General features: G+C 35.4%; 1 protein-coding gene across 4 annotated transcripts in view; it reads right to left on the bottom strand.

The window, feature by feature from the left end:
• The window catches only part of LOC150096041 (brefeldin A-inhibited guanine nucleotide-exchange protein 3), a 377,536-nt gene that overhangs the window by 273,031 nt on the left and 85,887 nt on the right, over positions 1-18,618 (bottom strand). For all 4 annotated transcript variants that reach the window (XR_016549919.1, XM_090408931.1, XM_090408932.1 and 1 more), the window contains exons 13-14: positions 18,127-18,236; positions 4,645-4,829 (exon numbers count right to left, since the gene is read on the bottom strand). Coding sequence is in view for 3 of the 4 variants with exons in the window: in XM_090408931.1 (XP_090265057.1) it covers positions 4,645-4,829; positions 18,127-18,236 (295 nt within the window). In the remaining variant the exon portion in view is untranslated. The remainder of the gene's footprint in view (positions 1-4,644; positions 4,830-18,126; positions 18,237-18,618) is intronic.

The following is an 18,618-nucleotide window of genomic DNA, read 5'->3' as shown; positions in this document are numbered from 1 at the left end:
GTATACTTTCATGGTGTAGTTTTAATTTCCCTTTTCTTTTTGTTTACTACTTTTTTTTTTAAATGTCTAAACCACCAAATATTTCAGAAATTTCAGAAATATTTGGTGGTTGCATTTCCCCTACACAAGCCAGTGCAGAGTATTTATTTTCAGCTCTAAAAATCATTAAATCAAATTTGAGAGTATCAATGAAAGAGAACTTAACTGAGACAATCTTGTCAAACTGCTAAACATAACTAAATATTTGAACATTGTTATTAATTAAATTAAAGTTAATATGCATGTTTTAATATGGAAAATATATGACAGTTTATTTCTATAATATAGCAAGTTGTTTTCAATTCAAAATTGTGAAAGAAGGAACTCTGAGTTAAAGAGTGTTAGATTTGTTCATAGCATCAGGGAGGTGGGGACCTCTTAAGAATATGATTATTAGCACCAGTTAGTTGGTGATAGTAATCATGTTGTGCTTTCTTGGGAAGTATCTAATTACACCGATGTTCCCATTAGAACAAGTTACATGCTGAACTACAGAGATGGAAATTATGATCAACTTATCAGAATACTATCTTTGGTCTCGTGGTATCAGTTACTGAATGGGAAAAATGTCAGCAATGTACATGGGAATCTTTGAAAAAGTGCTTAAATGAGGCAGTATCTGAATGTATCCCTAGTGTTTAAAGAATAAATAGGTGGGAGTGAAATGGATGTGCAACCTTAGTAAGCAAGAGATCCAGAAGATGATGATGTGGAAAGAATATCATGAGAATAAAAGTGAGGGAAGTTATGAAATATATAAAGCTCAGGCCAGAAAAGTAATCAGTATTGTGCAGAAAACTAAATTTGAGTATATAAAGAAACTGGCTATGCAAGCTAAAGGCAATCCAAAAGAACTTTATTGTTATGCCATAAGAAAAAAAAAATGAATGTGGAAAAATAACTTTATTGAATGCAGATGGTGCTCTTGAATCAGAAGCTAATGAGATTGTTTAACTAATGAGTGTTCACTTTGCTAAGCTATATCAACCAGGCATATGTAACATGGTGCACAGTGGTTACATTGGATGAAGAGTTACGAGTCGAGGTGCATGAAAACGAGGTTGAAGAACTGTTGCATAACCTGGATAAGAATTCGTCAATAGAGACCAGATGGAATATCAGCACGTTTGCTAAAGGAATGTTCAGCATAATTAGCCAGGCCTTTCACAAGTTTGTATAACTTAAGTCTCAGCTCAGGAATGGAAGGAATGTATGATAGTTCCATTCACAAGGGTAGTGCAAAACTGATGTGTCTAACTACTGATCTATCAGTATCTCTGGAGTGGTAGTGAATAATTTGGAGAAGTTGGTAAGAACTCGCATACAGAAATGGGTAGACAAACAAGACTATACTCTGTAAGGAGCAGCATGGGTTTACTAAAGTCATGTTTTAGCAATTTGCTCATATTTTATAACAATGTTATGTCCGAGTTGGATAAAGGGAATGGAGACACTATGATAATGTTGGATTTTTCTAAACTATTTGATAGGATACCACATGAAAGACCATTCCATAAACTGGAGAATATCGGATTGGAATATAAACTCTTGACTTGGATCAGTGGATGGTTGGCAGGCATATCAAAAGGTAGTATATGGTTGGTGTGAATTTGCCAGATTTAAGGTGACCAGTGGTGTACCTCAGGGCTCAGTCCTTGGATTATTGTTGTTCAATCTATATTTAATGACATTATGAAGGGTCTAACAGGAGATGTGCAATTGTTTGCCAATGATGCGAAGATAGACAGGGCAATCAGGGATGCTACTAATGTCCAGCACTTACACAATGATTTGAATAGGCAGGAAATTTGGACAAACGAAAGTGGCTATCAGTTTAATATTAGTAAGTGTAAAGTTATGCACTTTGGCATGATGAGATTTCCCATGGCATATTATATTAGCAGGGTTATGGCTAATGACCCTGCTAATGTAATAAATTAGCAGGGTCATGGCTAATTTATTACATTAGCAGAGTAATGGTAGCATGGACAAAGGTGAATAAATGTCAATTAATAATGCTAAGTGCAAAGTTATGCATTCTGCACTGAAGACAGGGCATTATATTAAAGGAATCTGTTATAGGTGTACGATGAAGCTAAAAGCTTAAGGATGATGATGGTGGTCAATGAGGTAAAGTTTAGAAACCCAATGTTGAGGTATTTAAGATATCACATTACATGGCACTGATAAGACTATATTTGGACTACTGCATTCAGATGTGGATTTCCATGGAGATTGGGAAAAAGATGAAAAGATCCAGTACTAGCTAACCAAGATATTATCTTGGTTAGCCAATAATGGATATTATCTGGTATGTGGAACTTCGCATATGAAGTTTTAGGTCCTCAGAGTTTTAGAAACAGGAGGAGATATGTTAGAAACAGAAGCCCTGATAAAGGGATCTTACGATATAGATGCAGGAGAAATTTTGCAACCCATGGCAAGTGTGTATGGGGGGGGGGGGGGGCTTGAAAGCTAAGTAAGGGTGTAGTCTGGAAGAGTATGAGATCTAAGTTCTTTTAATGGCATGTGGTGAATGAAGAGAATATGCTGCTATGGACATTGTGAGTGCATCTTCTGTGAATGTTTTAAAAGAGGTATGATAGTTACCCAGGAATTTCACTTCTAAGGCCCTTCGCTCAGCCCTCGACTACTTACAGGTACTGATACAATAATAATGCTTTATATTACATGAAATATATGAATGATATTATAGCTTTTGGCTACAATATTAACAATAACTGTTACACACATAGTTAATATGTGTAGAATAAATGTAAAATTTATTGAACTTCCAATATATTTCATCCAATGTTTTATATACATCAGGAAGAGAAGAGAAGATTAGCTAATTACGTTAACATTAAACACGAGATATGAGTATTGTAGATGTGCTTACTAGCTCATATTCAGGTCATAACTGAGTTGACAGGCACTTAGAGTTCAAAGGAAAATATTGGTTAGTTTCTGTAACAAAAAATAAAATAACTTAATCACTATTAAAATTTTAAAAAAGATAAACAGTTAATGGCAATTACTTCCCAGAATTTTGAAATTGGCAAACAATCAGAGCAGTTAAGGGTCAGAAGATGCGGTAAGGTTTCACGTTTCAAGGAACAGATGATGAAATTGTAATTTGTTGGAATGAAGAATCGTGGTTTGGTTCTATGAACTCTGTCTAGTATCAATGGCAGGGAAAACAAGACTTGCCAGATTCTAAATATTTAATGTAATTAATGTTTTTGGATGCTAATCTAAGTAGAATGGCTAATCTGTTCAGAGTAACAAAAACCAACAAGAACAGGTCACTTGATGGACATCTGGCAGAGAGAGAGAGAGAGAGAGAGAGAGAGGGGTAGTAGCTGGTTTGAAGCATCTAGATTGTAAATGTGAAGAATCCATGCTATTTGTTTAGATGACTTTAATATAGAGTATGGAAATTCTTTTTACATCATGTAGTCTGGCTGAGGAATGATAACCGTTGATAATTTTCTGGATGGTAGTTTATAACCATTAGTCACCAGAGTGATTTAACAGAGGAGAATCAGAAGAACAGATGGATGTATCTGCCAGCAAAGGAAAGTTTCCAGAAACAGAAAATTTAATACTGCTTATAGGAGTAAGGATTATAAAGGTATCAAAAGACTGACTAACTGCATGCCAATTTCAAAATAATGGGAAATTATTGCCCTCAACTGTTTGCAATTTTTTTTTTTTAATATTGATTAGGTTATGTAATTTCTTTGGTATAGAAACTATCCAGTTTATTCCTTTGAATTTTAATAACGTATTCTCCTAAATTAAAGATGCGAAGAAATTATATTCTTGATTACATTCTTTAGTCAAGTGTAAGCGAGAATATAATTTCTTAGCATCTTTAATTTATAGTATAACCAAGTGAAAAAACTTTCAAGTGTTTCTCCTGTCAACTCAGGTGTGACAAGATATGAGCTGCCTAAGTACATTCTATGTGACTCATATCTTGCAATTTGTGTTTTCAATGTAATTAACTGACCTTCTCTTCTCTCCCCAATGACGTCCATGTAACATCGGATGAAATATATTGAAGTTTTAATAAATTATTTTTTCTGCACATGTTAACCATTTGAGTGTATAACAATATGTATGTTCCATTAAAACATTTAAAGATTTAATTGAAACAATTTCTATTCTGTGAACAGAATAGAAAATAATATAACAAAAAAAAATGCAGCAAAACCTAACAAAGCTATTTTTTGTAATACTTAAATGCAATATTATTGTGATCAGTAATACATCTCTATGCAATAATGATACTGCATTATTGTAAAGTGAATTGCAGACCAGCTTAATAAAGCCTCATAACAATCAGTGCAGGTTTTAAATAGGCTGAATTTATTAAAAACTGAAAATAATTTTGTCAATCCTGATTTCATTCTTAGCATCAATAGAATAAATAATCTGAAATTCAATATCAAATATTAATTTCAAGTAAGAAATATGGACTAAATTTGATTTATGATTTTAATCTAAACCTCAACTGCAGCTAAATTTTTATTTTTTTGCTATGAATTTTTCAAATTAAGAGATGTCACATTAGGTTCAGTAATTATAAAAATTTCTTACTTTTATAGTCGACATCATCTAGTATCTTCTGTTGTGTATTAATTTGATTTACTAATTCTTCTGGTATATTCTTGCCTTCACAGATTTGTTCTAGACTTACCAGTAATGCTGCTATACAAGATACACTGATGTAACAAACACTACTTTCATTACTGTGACAGCATTCTACTACTGAGTCCATTACACTGCAAAATATGTTCAATAAACTATATAACTTCAATATGGAAAAAAAGTAAAAGCATAAAATTAGACTACTACCAGTCTTAAATAAAAACTCCACACACACACACACACGCACGAGTTGTTAATGTACACACAAGAAACAATTAAAATAAACTTTAATTGCTAAGTATTTCAACCTGAAATTTACAGGTTATCATCAGAAGCAGCAAATGTACTTATTGTCTCTGATGATAACCTGTCAATTTTGGGTTGAGATATTTGGCAATTAAAGATTTTAATTGTTTCTTGCAAGGTAAAAAATTAGCAATAGATTATTTAAAAATTAAAAATATGAGCCTTGTGATGGTATAAAAGAGACATAGTGATGTGTGTGTGTGTGCGAGCTGTAGCAATTGCCCATCCATGGTAGCAATGTACTATGGGTTGACAACCTCCTGTGGATGAGTTTTCTATAAAACACACACAATAATCTATCATGTATCCAACCCTTAAATTATCAGAACATGCCATTCTGATAACTGAAGAGTCAGATATCTGAAGCATGATTATGTGGTACTCTACCAGAAGTCAGATGACATGCAAGGATTGGTGTATATATATATAATTACTGATAAGAATGAGACTTTCCCTGCCTTTTAATAAGGAGATGCAGTCCATAAGTATCCAAATTTGTGTGGCATTGATGGAATAAGTATGTTTTAGACAGATAATTCTGTGGTCAATGTCAATTCCATGTTGTGCTAGGCCAGATTTTTCTTGTAATCTTTTTTCCACAGAATGTCCATTTCAAAATAGGAAAGATGGCAATCAAAAGGAACATGATCTTAAGCAAGAACTTTCAACATCCAGCATATTATGCAAATGAATGGCTTCTCTCACAGGACAAAATATGAGCCACAGCACTTGGAGAAGTATCTCGCAAGTGGTACAGCAAAGGAAAAATATAAAGAAATGAATCACGTTGACAAGAATGAACAATTTAAAAGATAAAAAGTATGGTATGTGAGAAGATATGAAAGAATTACTGAACATAGCAAAAAGAAGATTGGGAGAGTCAAGTTTGTGAGTCTCTTGCCAAAGTATGATAGCAGTGAACCAAGAAGGGCCATAATTACAAGTGAATCAATGCATAGGTTGTGAAGGAAGAATATTGTAAACTTTTTAGACGGATAGAATATAATAGAATGAAAGACATGTATACGCCTGATGGATTGCGCTTGAATCGATTTGGAGTTAACATGTTTGTAAAAACATTTCACTCAGTGAAAGAATAGATATGAAATTTAGGAGAAACTATAGCTATTAAGGATGATGCAAGTGAGGCTGTGTGTGTTGCAGGGAAGGAAGCTTCCTTGAGATATGTGTGTGTGTGTGTGTGTGAGTGTGAGAGAGAGAAACTGAGAAAGATCATAGGATACCGAATATGCAGTTTCTCAGGTTTCGAATCTGAATGCGATGCCAATCTAAATAAGATTCAAGATATATAAGATACCTGGAGACTCAAGCAGATATTGCAGTACATATATGCTAATTCAGAAGTCTCGGGAAAAAATTTGAGGAGTTTCTGGAATTGATTAGCTTGAGCTGGACAAAAATTAGTTAGACATGGTTCATAGAGTAGACATTATCAAGGGTAAGAATAAAGGATATTGTATATTTTCAGGGAGGATAGAGAGAACAGAAGGGAGGGATTTGCTAATAATAGCAGAAGATTGCAACCAGCAAAATCATTCAGCAAGAAAGACTTGAGAGAGGTAGCACATTGCAACTATTTGATTAAGAGTAAGATAAAAGCCAATAGGACAACATATATAGTTTGTGGCTGTTATAAGCCAGGGAAAACATCAGTGAACATGGATGATATGCATCACTAAATCAGCTCAATGACCACAAACCAAGTAATTATTATAAGAGACTTCACTATGGAAACACAGATTGGAAGGAGAAAAGGCTATATAGGACAAAATGTAATTTAAACAAAATGTATTTAAGCATCCATTAAGAGATAAGTACCTGAAACAGCATGTGATGGAAGGTACCAAGAGTCAAGAATACTGGACCTGGTGACAGCATCAGAGAATTTGTCTATAACCAAGGTATTGCCTCTGTCCGAGGGGCATGATCGTATATACAGCCTTGACCTGGGAAGTGACTAAACATGTAAAATTGTCAATTCAGAAGGAAACTGTCAGACTACAAAGCTGGTATAACAAACTCCAGAGGCAGCTTGAAGCAGTGCTATAGCTTAAGAAACTGCAAGGAATGGATAACAGTAATGCATGGGAAATAGTCAAGGGTATTTAAGGAAAGAAGTATCAGATTACATACCCATGTTAGGAGGTTAAATGGATGAGTAATATCATTAAGCAAGTAATGTGAAGGAAGAATATGTTATGTAGAGTATATAAGAAGAAAGGTGATCAGCTGGCTCATGAGTAATACAATGCACAGGCAAGAATAGTGACTAGCATGGTGAGGAAGGCAAAATCAGATTGAGAGAAAAATAGTTGAGCATTCAAGAGAAATTCTAATGAATTCTTTTGCTACATGGCAAGCAAAAAGAATGAATAATTATGGAAGGATAATTCGGATGTAAGGTGACAAAAGAAGAGAAAATTACTGATAGAGACTGGGATGGGAACAGAGTTAGATGAACTTAAGGTGTTTTGGATATTAAGAAATTTCAACGGGAATACACAGTCATGTGGCATATGAGACATCAGTCTGTGTTATAGGAGTGAAAGAGTAGTGCTCTTAACCAGAATGTTTAAGTTTCATGCAAGTGGGAAGATAGTATCATAATAATCATTAGAGCTGACAAGGGTAATTCTACTGTGGTCATCAATGCCAGTGAATATAATCGGAAGATGAATATTTTGCTCAGAGACCACACTACTTATAAACCAATGGATTATGATTCCACTAACTCTCAAAAGAAAATATTAAAAAGGTTTCTTAAAAATGTTACATCTTGGCCTCTTGAAATAGTTAAAAAATTCCAACTGTTTAGTTTTCCATCCATACACACACATATATATCGATTGCCAAAAATTCATAAACCCAATAACCCTCTCCATCCCATAGTAGATGATGCTGACTCTACCTCTTTTAAAATAGTCAACCAGTTAGCTAAATCCTTAACTCCACTTATAGGTCATCCTTCTTCTTACATTAAAAATTCCACTCATTTCAAATCTTTAATCCAAAATTTAGTATGACAATGACGATATCATGATAAGCTATGATGTCACCTCTATTTACCAATATCTCTCTTTCTGAAACTTTAAATTTATTAAAAAATGTTTGTCCCACAGATATAATCGATCTTCTTAATTTTACCATTGATCGTGGCTACTGAACTTGAAAAGATGTTATTTATAAACAGATTGAGAGAACAGCCATGGGCTCCCCCTCTCTTGCCCTCTAGCCAATTATAGGGAGCATTTTGAAAAACATGCCTTGTTAGTGCTATACTCAAACCTATCTGGCTAAGATATTGATGATGTGTTCTCTATTTGACCACATGGCTCAGACACATTAAACATCTTTCAATTCCATCTTAAAAGACAGCATCCCAGAATCCAGTTCACTATAGAAAAAGAAAATAATAATAGCCTGCCTTTTCTAGATACTCTAATACCCACAATACCTGCAGTGCAGATGTTCATCAGGGAAACCCTCTATCCCCCTTTATTCTTCAACTGCATCATAGATGAGTTTCTTCGCTCCCGTCCTAAACATATTCATTACTCTCTAGATACCTCTTTCTTTAATGCTATGGCCTTTGCTGACAACCTTATTCTCGTAGCCTCCACAAAGGTAGGCTTGCAGGAACTCCTTGACTTCTTTCATAATTAGAGGCCTGAACATTAATGTTGAGAAGTCCTGTTCATTAGCTCTTGTCCTTTCAGGTCATGACAAAAAGCTAAAGAATGATAGTACAGTTTTCCCTGCACATGAGGCCATTGCATGCTTTGACCATTCTAGAGGAGTGGAGATACCTTGGTGTCATGTTCACTCCAAAGGGGAGGTCTTCTGTCCCTTCTGCCTTAGAGTCTGGGCTTACTGCTTTGAGGCAAGCTCCTCTTAAGCCCCAGCAAAGGCTCTTTATTCTATCCTATTATCTCCTACCTCGATTTTACCATAAACTGGTTCTTGGTAGGACATGTGTCTCGGTACTGTCCCGAATGGATAGGGCTGTTCGTGCTGCCATTAGATCATGGCTCCGATTACTGCCTGACACCCCAGTAGCATACTTCCATGCTTGGGTGAAGGACGGCAGGCTCAGGGTCCCATCACTAAGGTGGTTGATTCCACGATTCTGCTTAGCTAGAATAGGAAAACTTGCAACTTCACCCTCTCCTATCTGTAGAGAGGCTTTCCATAGCCCGATTATCCAAGAGGACTTTAGAAATGTGAAAGGGTAGACCCAGTATCAGGGCTCCCAGATTGAGACAGCAAGAGATGAGTATAAGAGATGGGCATCATTGCTTTAAGGTACTATAGACGGCGCCTCATTAGCAGAGTCACACTTGGTACCCCACAACATCAGTGGGTACATGACAGAACCAGATTACTTCCTGGCTTTGAATTTGTTGATTTAATAAGGACTAGAATAAATGCCCTACCTACTAGGGCCCACACAGCCCAATGGGGAAGTCATGACATTAGTTGTAGGGCTGGCTGCTGCTACACTGAGACTTTGTCACATATTTCTCAATCCTGTTTCCAAACGCATGGTGTTCGTGTGAAGAGACATGCTGCTGTGGTCTCCATATTGGCTAACCGTTTTAATAATAAAGGTTGGGAGACCACAGTTGAACGACACCATAGAACCACTTCTGGCGTTAGAAAGCCAGATACTGTAATGGGGAAAGATGGCAGTGTTTGGGTAATTGATGCTCAGGTAGTGGGTACTCACTTACCTATTGCCATGAGAGCAAGGTCCAGTACTACGAGCAAAATGCTGATCTTGCCAGGCAAATAGAAGAGGAGTTTGGGGCGGCTCCTCATTTTACTAGTGTCACCATCTCTCTAAACTGTGTATGGAGTGCAGCAAGTTATAGAGACTTGTCTCTGCTTGGTTTATCCAAGAGTGATGCTAAAGTTATTTCTTTAAGGGTCTTGCAGGGTACACTGGTGGCCTGGCGTTACCATCAGCACATGACAAATAGGATACAAGGACTGGCATTGGGTGATACCCTTGTACTTTAATACTTGTAAAGGCTTTGGCCTATTGTTATGGCTTCAGCCTTCTTCAGTCCTTTTGGAAGTGTTGTAAGAGTAGTACTGCTCTCTCAGTACAAAGTATAATAAAATAAAATGTCTTCCTAATGGTACACTTTCTGTTAACAGAAAACTCACACAGTTAAATATATATAAACTCCCCTCCCCCCAACAATATTGTGTTATCAAATTCTTGTTAATAGAGCCTCCAGTCTTTTTTCTACTGAGGCCAATCATACCACTGTACTCTCCTTTATTCTTCAGACTTTCTGTCCAATGGCTACAATGGCAAAAAAGATAAACAAATTCATTGTTCCTCATATCTCACTAAACATACTATAGTAATACTATCATTGTTTCTTATATCCAGGGCACCTAAAAAAAAATAGCCAGAACTCTTTAAAAAAAAGTATACAATCTCTGCATTAATCTAAGAGCTAATTTAAGGTAGTATGGAGAAGAAAGATTTAAAAACAGTCGTTTAATGCCAAGATGCCTAAAGATTTTAGAAAAATTGGTAAGAGCTCACATACATGAGCAGATGAGGATAATATATTTATGCAGTCCAGCATGAATTTGTTAAGGTGCACTCTTGTTGTAATACCTAGTTGCCTTTTTGAATAGCATAACAAGAGTAGTGCATGAGGGTAAGGCATACACTGACATCTTTTTCGATATTGCAAAGTTTGACAGGGTGCCATATGACAAGTTGGTATTTAAGTTGCAACATATGGATTTGGATTTCAGATTAGTGGAACTGGCTTGGTAACTGGCTTTCTGACAGGTCAGAGAGTTGTATATAGGGAGGGAGTAGTATTAGGCAATAGGAAGTTTACAAGTGGAGTTCCACAGGGTTTGTACTGGGATCATTACTGTTAATAAGTATTACTGGTTATTAGTAATAGTGCTGATGTTCTGGCTCTTCAAGAAGATTCAAATAAACTGGAAAAGTAGACAGTCAGTTTAATGCAATTAAATGTAAAGTTCTGAAATTTGGGATCCACATATGGGATGCTTCAAACTCACTTGCTGGAGTTATACTGGAAGAAATCTTAAGAGAAATCTCAAGTTATACTGGAAGAAATCTCAAGTTATACTGGAAGAAATCAAATTTCTATCTACAATCACCCCAAGGGATCTTGGGGTGATTGTAGATAGAAATTTGAAGTTCAGAAAACATAGAACAGAAGCACCCATTCAAGTTGTCTTGAATGGGTGCTTCTGTTTAATCTTTTTTAAAAAGTGTTTTCTTTCTCAAACCTTAGCACTAAATGATAATACAGCAGCAATTCTTAAGCGTCTGAAGTTCTCCAGACAAAATCGTAAGTACTCTTGCATGATCCATAAAAAAAGTTTTCTTCTATTTTTATACTGGCTGTGAGCAAGCACCCACATGCAATGCACCAGGATTCTACCACACATGGCAAAATTGGTGGTAACAAAGCCCAGCAGCAACATGAGGCTTCAGGTACTGCTGCCAAAAACTGACAATCAACCACTAACTAAACAGATCACCACATGAAGTGTTGCAGCTGCAAACTCGAAGTCAGGGAAAGAAGAACCGTTTTATGTGTCATTTCTGTTGTTAGTGGACACATGCTGGCAACAAACCATTTTTTCCTCCCCTGTGCATCCCCTCCATTAAATAATTTTAAAACCTCAGCAAGCACATTGTTGACAGTCTTGAACAGCAAATTATCACCCTTGAAGAGAGCTTCTCTAACAAAATTCATATAACAGAAAGAAAACTGAAAGTGATTCAAGAGCAGTACCTAAATAATAATACCAGTGCCAATGAAAACACCAACATCCATAACCTTATCACGACAGTAGCGTATGATTCAAAAGAAGTAGAAAATAAAAAAATATAACGTTGTCATCCTCAACTTCCCAGAAACAGATGCGACACTAAAGGAGGTCTGATGGTAAGGCTTCTACAGGGTTATTCATAACTACATTTTTAAAAATTACATCATCATCAAATTCCTGACCCTCTTCCTATTGTAGATAGGAAGTCAGTGGTGAAGTTAGTTTTTCATGATAGTACTGCATGAAAATTTACATTACCACTAACTTCCTATCTACAATTTTCCTCCAAATCAATCTGTTACCTGTCAAGACTCCAACATTATCAGATCTTATATTTCTGTCTTCTAAGACACTTTTTACTGTATCAATCGACCTATATCTTGGTGTTCTGGGTCTTTTTCCTGCCAACCTGGCAGAGAACACTTGTTTTATACTAATCTTTACTCTCCCATTCTATTTAAGTGACCATACTACCTGAGATTAGTTCTGCTAACAATGTCAAGTTCTTTCCTAATATCCTCATTTTTAATATGATATTACTGTCATCTGTTCACACCCATAATCTTTCTCAGGACTCTCATATCTGCGGTCTCTAGTCTTTCGTCAAGTGTTTTATTTCTAATCCAGCTCTCAGATCCATAAGTTAAAATTGGTTTGAACACTGTCTTGTATACAGCTAATTTAGTGTTTTGACAAATTTCTCTCTTATTCTATATAAATTTATTCGGTTGACTTCCAACCATACTAGCTTTGTTGATTCTGTTGTCTATTTCCATATTTAATTTACCATCTTCACTAAAAATAGTGCTTAAGTAGCTGAAATGTTTTACTTGTTCTATAGGTTCTCATTCATAATGCAGTTGATGTTTCTGCATATTTTCATTGTCTTTGACTTTTTAATGCTGTGCTTCATACCATATCTATTACAACAGTGTTATTTACTTTAGTCAGGGAATCTTGCAGACTTGTAGTGCAGTGGTTCTCAAACTGCGGGGCACAACCCCCAGGGGGCACGCGAATAGCTTGAAAGGGGGGGGGCATGGCATACTTTCCTACAGATAAAAATTAAAACTCCCCTAAATCAGTTTTAAAAATAACAACAAATAAAAATACAGAAAGAAAAACTTTTGATGACAGAAGTTTTAATTATCATGAATTTCAAAATAACTAATAATTATTTTCTTCACTTGCACTTATAAAACGCATGTGCCAGAGGCAGTGTTAATAGTTCGGCAGCGGCTGCATCCTCTTCCAGGCAGCACTATACACGTGCAGCTGAAAGCAGCGACTTAATGACATCTCATTGGCACTTGTTTCAGTAAGAGCGCACGGAAACATCTAAGACTCTTCAAAGGACAAGACAACAACAACAACAACAACTTGTTTCAGTGCAATTGTGCTGATGTGTTTACCTCTTAAAGTTGACTTGATTATGAACAATGAAGCGTTTCCTGAATAGTGATAGAAATGAAGATACCAGTGCTCCTTCAACTAGTGGTGAGAAAGAAGCTACTCAGAGTGTGAAAACAAGAAGGTATGATGAGAACTATTTATCACTAGGCTTTACAAAAACTGTAATCATCATTGATTACATTGTCCGCAATGTATAATCTGTTTAAGTATTTTAGCTGCAGATAGTATGAAACCTAACAAATTAGGGGGGAGGGCTGACAGTGTTTTCTCTTGTCAGGTGGGGCTCAGAGGTAAAAAGTTTGAGAACCACTGTTGTAGCAGATTTATTTAGAAGTATAACATCATCTGCGTAAAGTAAAGAGCTAAGATTAACATCTCCAATTTTGATACCACTTTCCTTCATAATGTGATCCATATAGATAATGAATAACAGAGGGGATAATGCACATCCTTGTCTGACCACAGATTTAATATTAAACCATCTTCCTGTACTTCCTTCAATTCTAAATGCTGACTTACAACTCAAATAAAGACTAAGTATTGCTTGATATAATGTCCCATTGACAACACAATACAAATGTAGCATTTTGAATTTTGAATAGCTTTTCTCTACAAAATTTAAATACAGATCTACGTTATAGTCCAATGATTTTTCAACTATTTGTCATAAAGTGAAAACTTGATTCAGACAGCCTTATTTGGCCTGAATCTAGCTTTTTTTCTTCACCAAGCTTCCCTTGTACAATCCATCTCAACCATTTCTCGAGTATACTTGCATAAATCTTACCAGGAACACTCACTATGGAAATATCTCTTTATACCATATATAAAAAGGGAAATAACTTTCATTTTTTATATATGGTTACATTGAGAGCTCTACTCCAATCATCTAGAATTCATCCCTCTGTCCATGCATTCTGAACTATGCAGTGCAGCCACTGTAAGACTTTATACCTCCATAACTTGAGCATTTCTTGTTGAATATCATCTGCTCCAGCTGCATTTACACATTTCAGACTTTTGATGGCTTTTTCTACTTCAAGTATGGATATTATTCCTGATTGCATGCCTATTGAGTGTTTTTTGTTATCAGTGTGCTGTCACTGATTGTTTCATTTAGTAATTTTCCAAATTACCCTGTACATTAAGGATATCTTTTTCTCTAGTTTTCATGTTACCTTTATCATCTCTAATTCCTTTTACAGCATTCTTTCCCACATTTCTGAGCTCTTTCAACAACCTCCAGAATATATTGCCATCTTCTTGATATTTATTTTTCATGTTCTTGCCAAAGTCTTCCCATGACTTTTGTTTAACTAGCTTTACACAGTGTTTAGCTTTCTTACTTTTGTCTCTGTATTCTCTAAGAGCACAAGTTGACTTATCCACCAGGAACTCTTGATATGCTTTTTACTTTTCTTTCACTGCCTCTTTAACTTCCTGTGTCCAACATGGAGTTCTAATTTTTCTATCCTTGCACACAACTTCACCACATGCCTCTCTGGCTGAATCAATAAATTTTTTCTTCAGGTTTTGCCACTGAATATCCAAGGTTTGGTTTCTGTTCTCAAACTCTTTAATTTTTTCTTGAATAACATTTGTGTATTTTAGTCTATAGTTCACATTACATGTAGATTAATATATTAATTAAAATAAATTTAATTAATACTTCCAATATTTTGGCAGAGTCAAATTTGCTATTATCACTCCAACACAGATATTATGGTCAGTTTCAATGTCTCCTCTCTGTTCACCTATGTCCCCACTAAAAGACACTTGAGATCTTATTCAGGCTAAATTTCCTCCCAATTCATCCTTGTTTATGTTTACTAGACCTCTAGCTATTTTAATAAATTTAGTTTAATCCTTTATCCAAGTGTAAGCAAACAAAGTTTGAACCTGAAGTATCTTCAGGACTGAGGCAACTTGTGGTAAAGGTGAACCAAGCTCTCATCACTTGTCTTAGTATCTCCCATAATGCAAAGCACATCTCCTTCCAGACCTGTATAATGTTATGCATTAAGGGAAGGGCCACTACCCAGACTGGTTTCAACCTTTATTGAGGTCTCGTCAGTGGGAGTCAGACCCAGAGGTGGTGATACTAAGGTGGAAGTAATGGAGAAGTCATATTTACCAATACGAGTTGCCAAAAGGTGTCTCACCTTACTATTGAATTACTCTGGATTAGAGAAAGATGTTGGAAGTTTTTTTCCACTTGGTTAGACTATAATTAATTTAGTTTAATCCTTTATCCAAGTGTAAGCAAACAAAGTTTGTGCCTGAAGTATCTTCAGGACTGATTTATTATAGTCTAACCAAGTGAAAAAAAAATTCCAACATCTCTAGCTATTTTGTTTGGCAAGGAAAATTCTACAAACAGAGGGGACAGCGATGGGCTCTCTGCCCCTTCTCCCTCCATCCAGCTATTTCTTCATGGAAACATCTGAAAAGAAAGCTCTAAACTTTGACCCCCACTGTATGGCTATGCTTCTTCGATGATGGGTTCTCCATTTGGCCACATGGCATGGATGCTCTCAACATATTTTTAACACAGCTAAACAATCAACATCCCAGGATCCACTTTACATTATAAAAAGAAAATAACAGTTTCCCCCATCCTAGACACTTTAATTACATGCCAGCCTGATGGATCCCTGGCATTCTGTTTACAGAAAACCACACATACTGGCAGATACACTCAGTCACACCATTTCCACTCCCAACAGTATGGGATTATAAAAACTTTACATAACAGGGCTAAATTAAGTAGTTCAGATAATAGTACCCAGTCCATGGCACTTGACCACCTTCACAAAACAATCTTACCCAATGGCTAATTCCTACCATCTCCAAAAAATATTAAAACTCCAAATCCACTCCAGAACAGACTACATCAAAGCTATCACTATTCCATATATCCAAAGCACATCTGAAAAATTAACAAAAATCTTTAAAAAAAAGACCTTTCAACCACTTATAGACCTATATAAAAATTAGCATCCCTTATTTGCCCCACCAAAAAGCAGCCACAGTTGCTAAACCAGCTAGGTACGTACCAGGTCCCTTGTAGTTAACTATCCTATGATGGCCAAGCAAGCCATAGAATAAGGACTGTATCCATTTCTACCACTTCAGATACTCAGGACTTGCTAACCATGCTTTGCACACCCAGCATATCCTATGGTGGGTGTGCAAATATTCAGGCTAAATTTCCTCCCAATATAAGAAGACCACTCTACTCCCATCACAGCAAATATAAATACAAAGACTTTTTCTTGAATCCACTTCTATCTTAAGAAATGTCCTAACCTCAACCATTCTTCCTATGATGATCTAGTTTCCCTGGGTCTCGCATCCCAATAAGTAATGTTTCCAGGCTCCTGATGCCAAACCCATTCAAGTGTAAGCTGTCCCTCTTATACAAATCTTTTCTGCAATCAAATCCACTTCGCACATCTAAAAACTTGCATCCATTTCTTCTATATAGGTTGTGAGTTGAATCATTTGCTATTATTGCTCTCCTTAATTCTGTACTGTCACGTCTGGGTAGTAAATCTACAATTTTTACTCTCTCACATTTCTTTTTCACTTCTTCCAACAGACTTTTCATATCCTCTCTCATACTATATTTATTGCTACTTAAATTATTAGTTTCAACAACGACTACCATATCATTTACTTTTCTTTCCTGCTTTTTTTTATTATGTTTGTGATATCTAGAAGTGCTTCCTCAGCAAATGCAAATTTTATGATTGAATCAACATTATCATCTAAGTTTTTTTTTTTTTTTTTTTTTTTACAGAACCTCTTCTTTTATTTCTAAGCTTTGTCAAAAGTTTCTAGAACAGTGTATCACCTCGCTCCTATTTATCTAGAATTATGTTCATCCCAATGACCTCACAGCTTTTGTTTAACTAGTTTTCCACATTTAAATATGTAGCATACTACATTTTTCTTTATATATTCTTTATGATCATACAGTTCACCTCTGAAAGTTACTTAATTCTGATTCTGTTTTTAACTCATAGATATTTTTTCTTTTAATATGTTAATCATCTTCATTCTGTTGAAAACCAAATACTGATAACTTCCTATTTCAAATCCCTGTATACGCTTGTAGTCTGAATAAATCTGAATATATCCCTATCAACAAATAATACAGCTAGTACAACTTATTTCTTATATATTCCTGTGTAAATTTATATAATTCGATTTTTTTATTTTTTTGAGCCATTATCAGACCTTGTCCAGCATTTCCTTTTTGCTATGTTAACTTTGTTCTCTAATAATTTCTGTGAAACTATAGGTACAAATAATTTGTGACTGTTCAATTCTCAATTTGGAAATTAGCCCACATTGTACTAGAAACTGCCTGATTTTTAAGATGTTTATCTTTGTGTTTAGTGTTAAACTATGTCTATTTCTTCCTTTCTCTATCACTACTGCCTAAACAATAATAACATCTCATAGTTATTAGAAGTATATCGCATGTTTTAGTCTTCCAAAGTAACACCAATTACGTTGATGTTATATTTCGGTAATTCATGTGGTAGCTCAACTTTTCTACTGATGCTTCTTATGTTAACTGCCCCTATCTTTTATTCTGTTGTTCCAGCAGCTGATTGCCATTTATCCTGTTGCCCGACAACAAGAACAGATATTTTGTTTAACAGACCATAACAAAAAGTTCTAAACTGCCAGTCAATCTTCGTTCATTTGTTCAATAACCAAGGTAAATATCTAACAAACTACAAGAAAGTGAGGACTGGACATTAGCCTAATTAAATTATTTTTAAATGTTCATTTATATTTCTCCTACTGCAAACCTTCAAAATTTAAATAATGGCTTACATTTTCATTAAATCAAGGTCACTTGATCGTGGATTCTTGTTGCTGTTACCATCACTGATATGTAGAGGCGGGCCAGCAAAATGCAACAACAGTTCAGGTTTCTTGAGTAACTAAAGGAAAAATTAAGTTAATTATTCAAAGTAAGTTCAGTTTTTGTCTTTCATGCTTTTAAACTGTGTATTTAGGGAAAAAAATTAATATTTAAAAGAATATTATCATATTAATATAATGAAGTGTGTGTGTATAAGAAAACATTACTAAGAATTTCTGTAAGTCAGAAGACTAATTAATTATGAGAGATACCCAAAGGATCATGTGTGGGCATGCAACATTAATAATAATTACAAATTTAGTGTCTGGCCAGTCCATTTTAAATAAATCAATTCACTCTTATTATTGCAAACCTGTAAGAATGAAGGAATAATTTGTTACAGTGGCAGGCTCACTATAGTGAATTTCCTTTAATACAGATGTTAAGGGATTTTGCCTGGA

This window comes from Typopeltis vanoorti, chromosome 19 (genome assembly GCF_054136105.1).
Source record: "Typopeltis vanoorti isolate ZY-2024b chromosome 19, IOZ_Tvanoo_1.0, whole genome shotgun sequence".
NCBI lineage: Eukaryota > Metazoa > Arthropoda > Arachnida > Uropygi > Thelyphonidae > Typopeltis > Typopeltis vanoorti.
The sequence above is the reverse complement of the archived record's forward strand: the minus strand, read 5'-3'. Positions and strand labels throughout refer to the sequence as shown.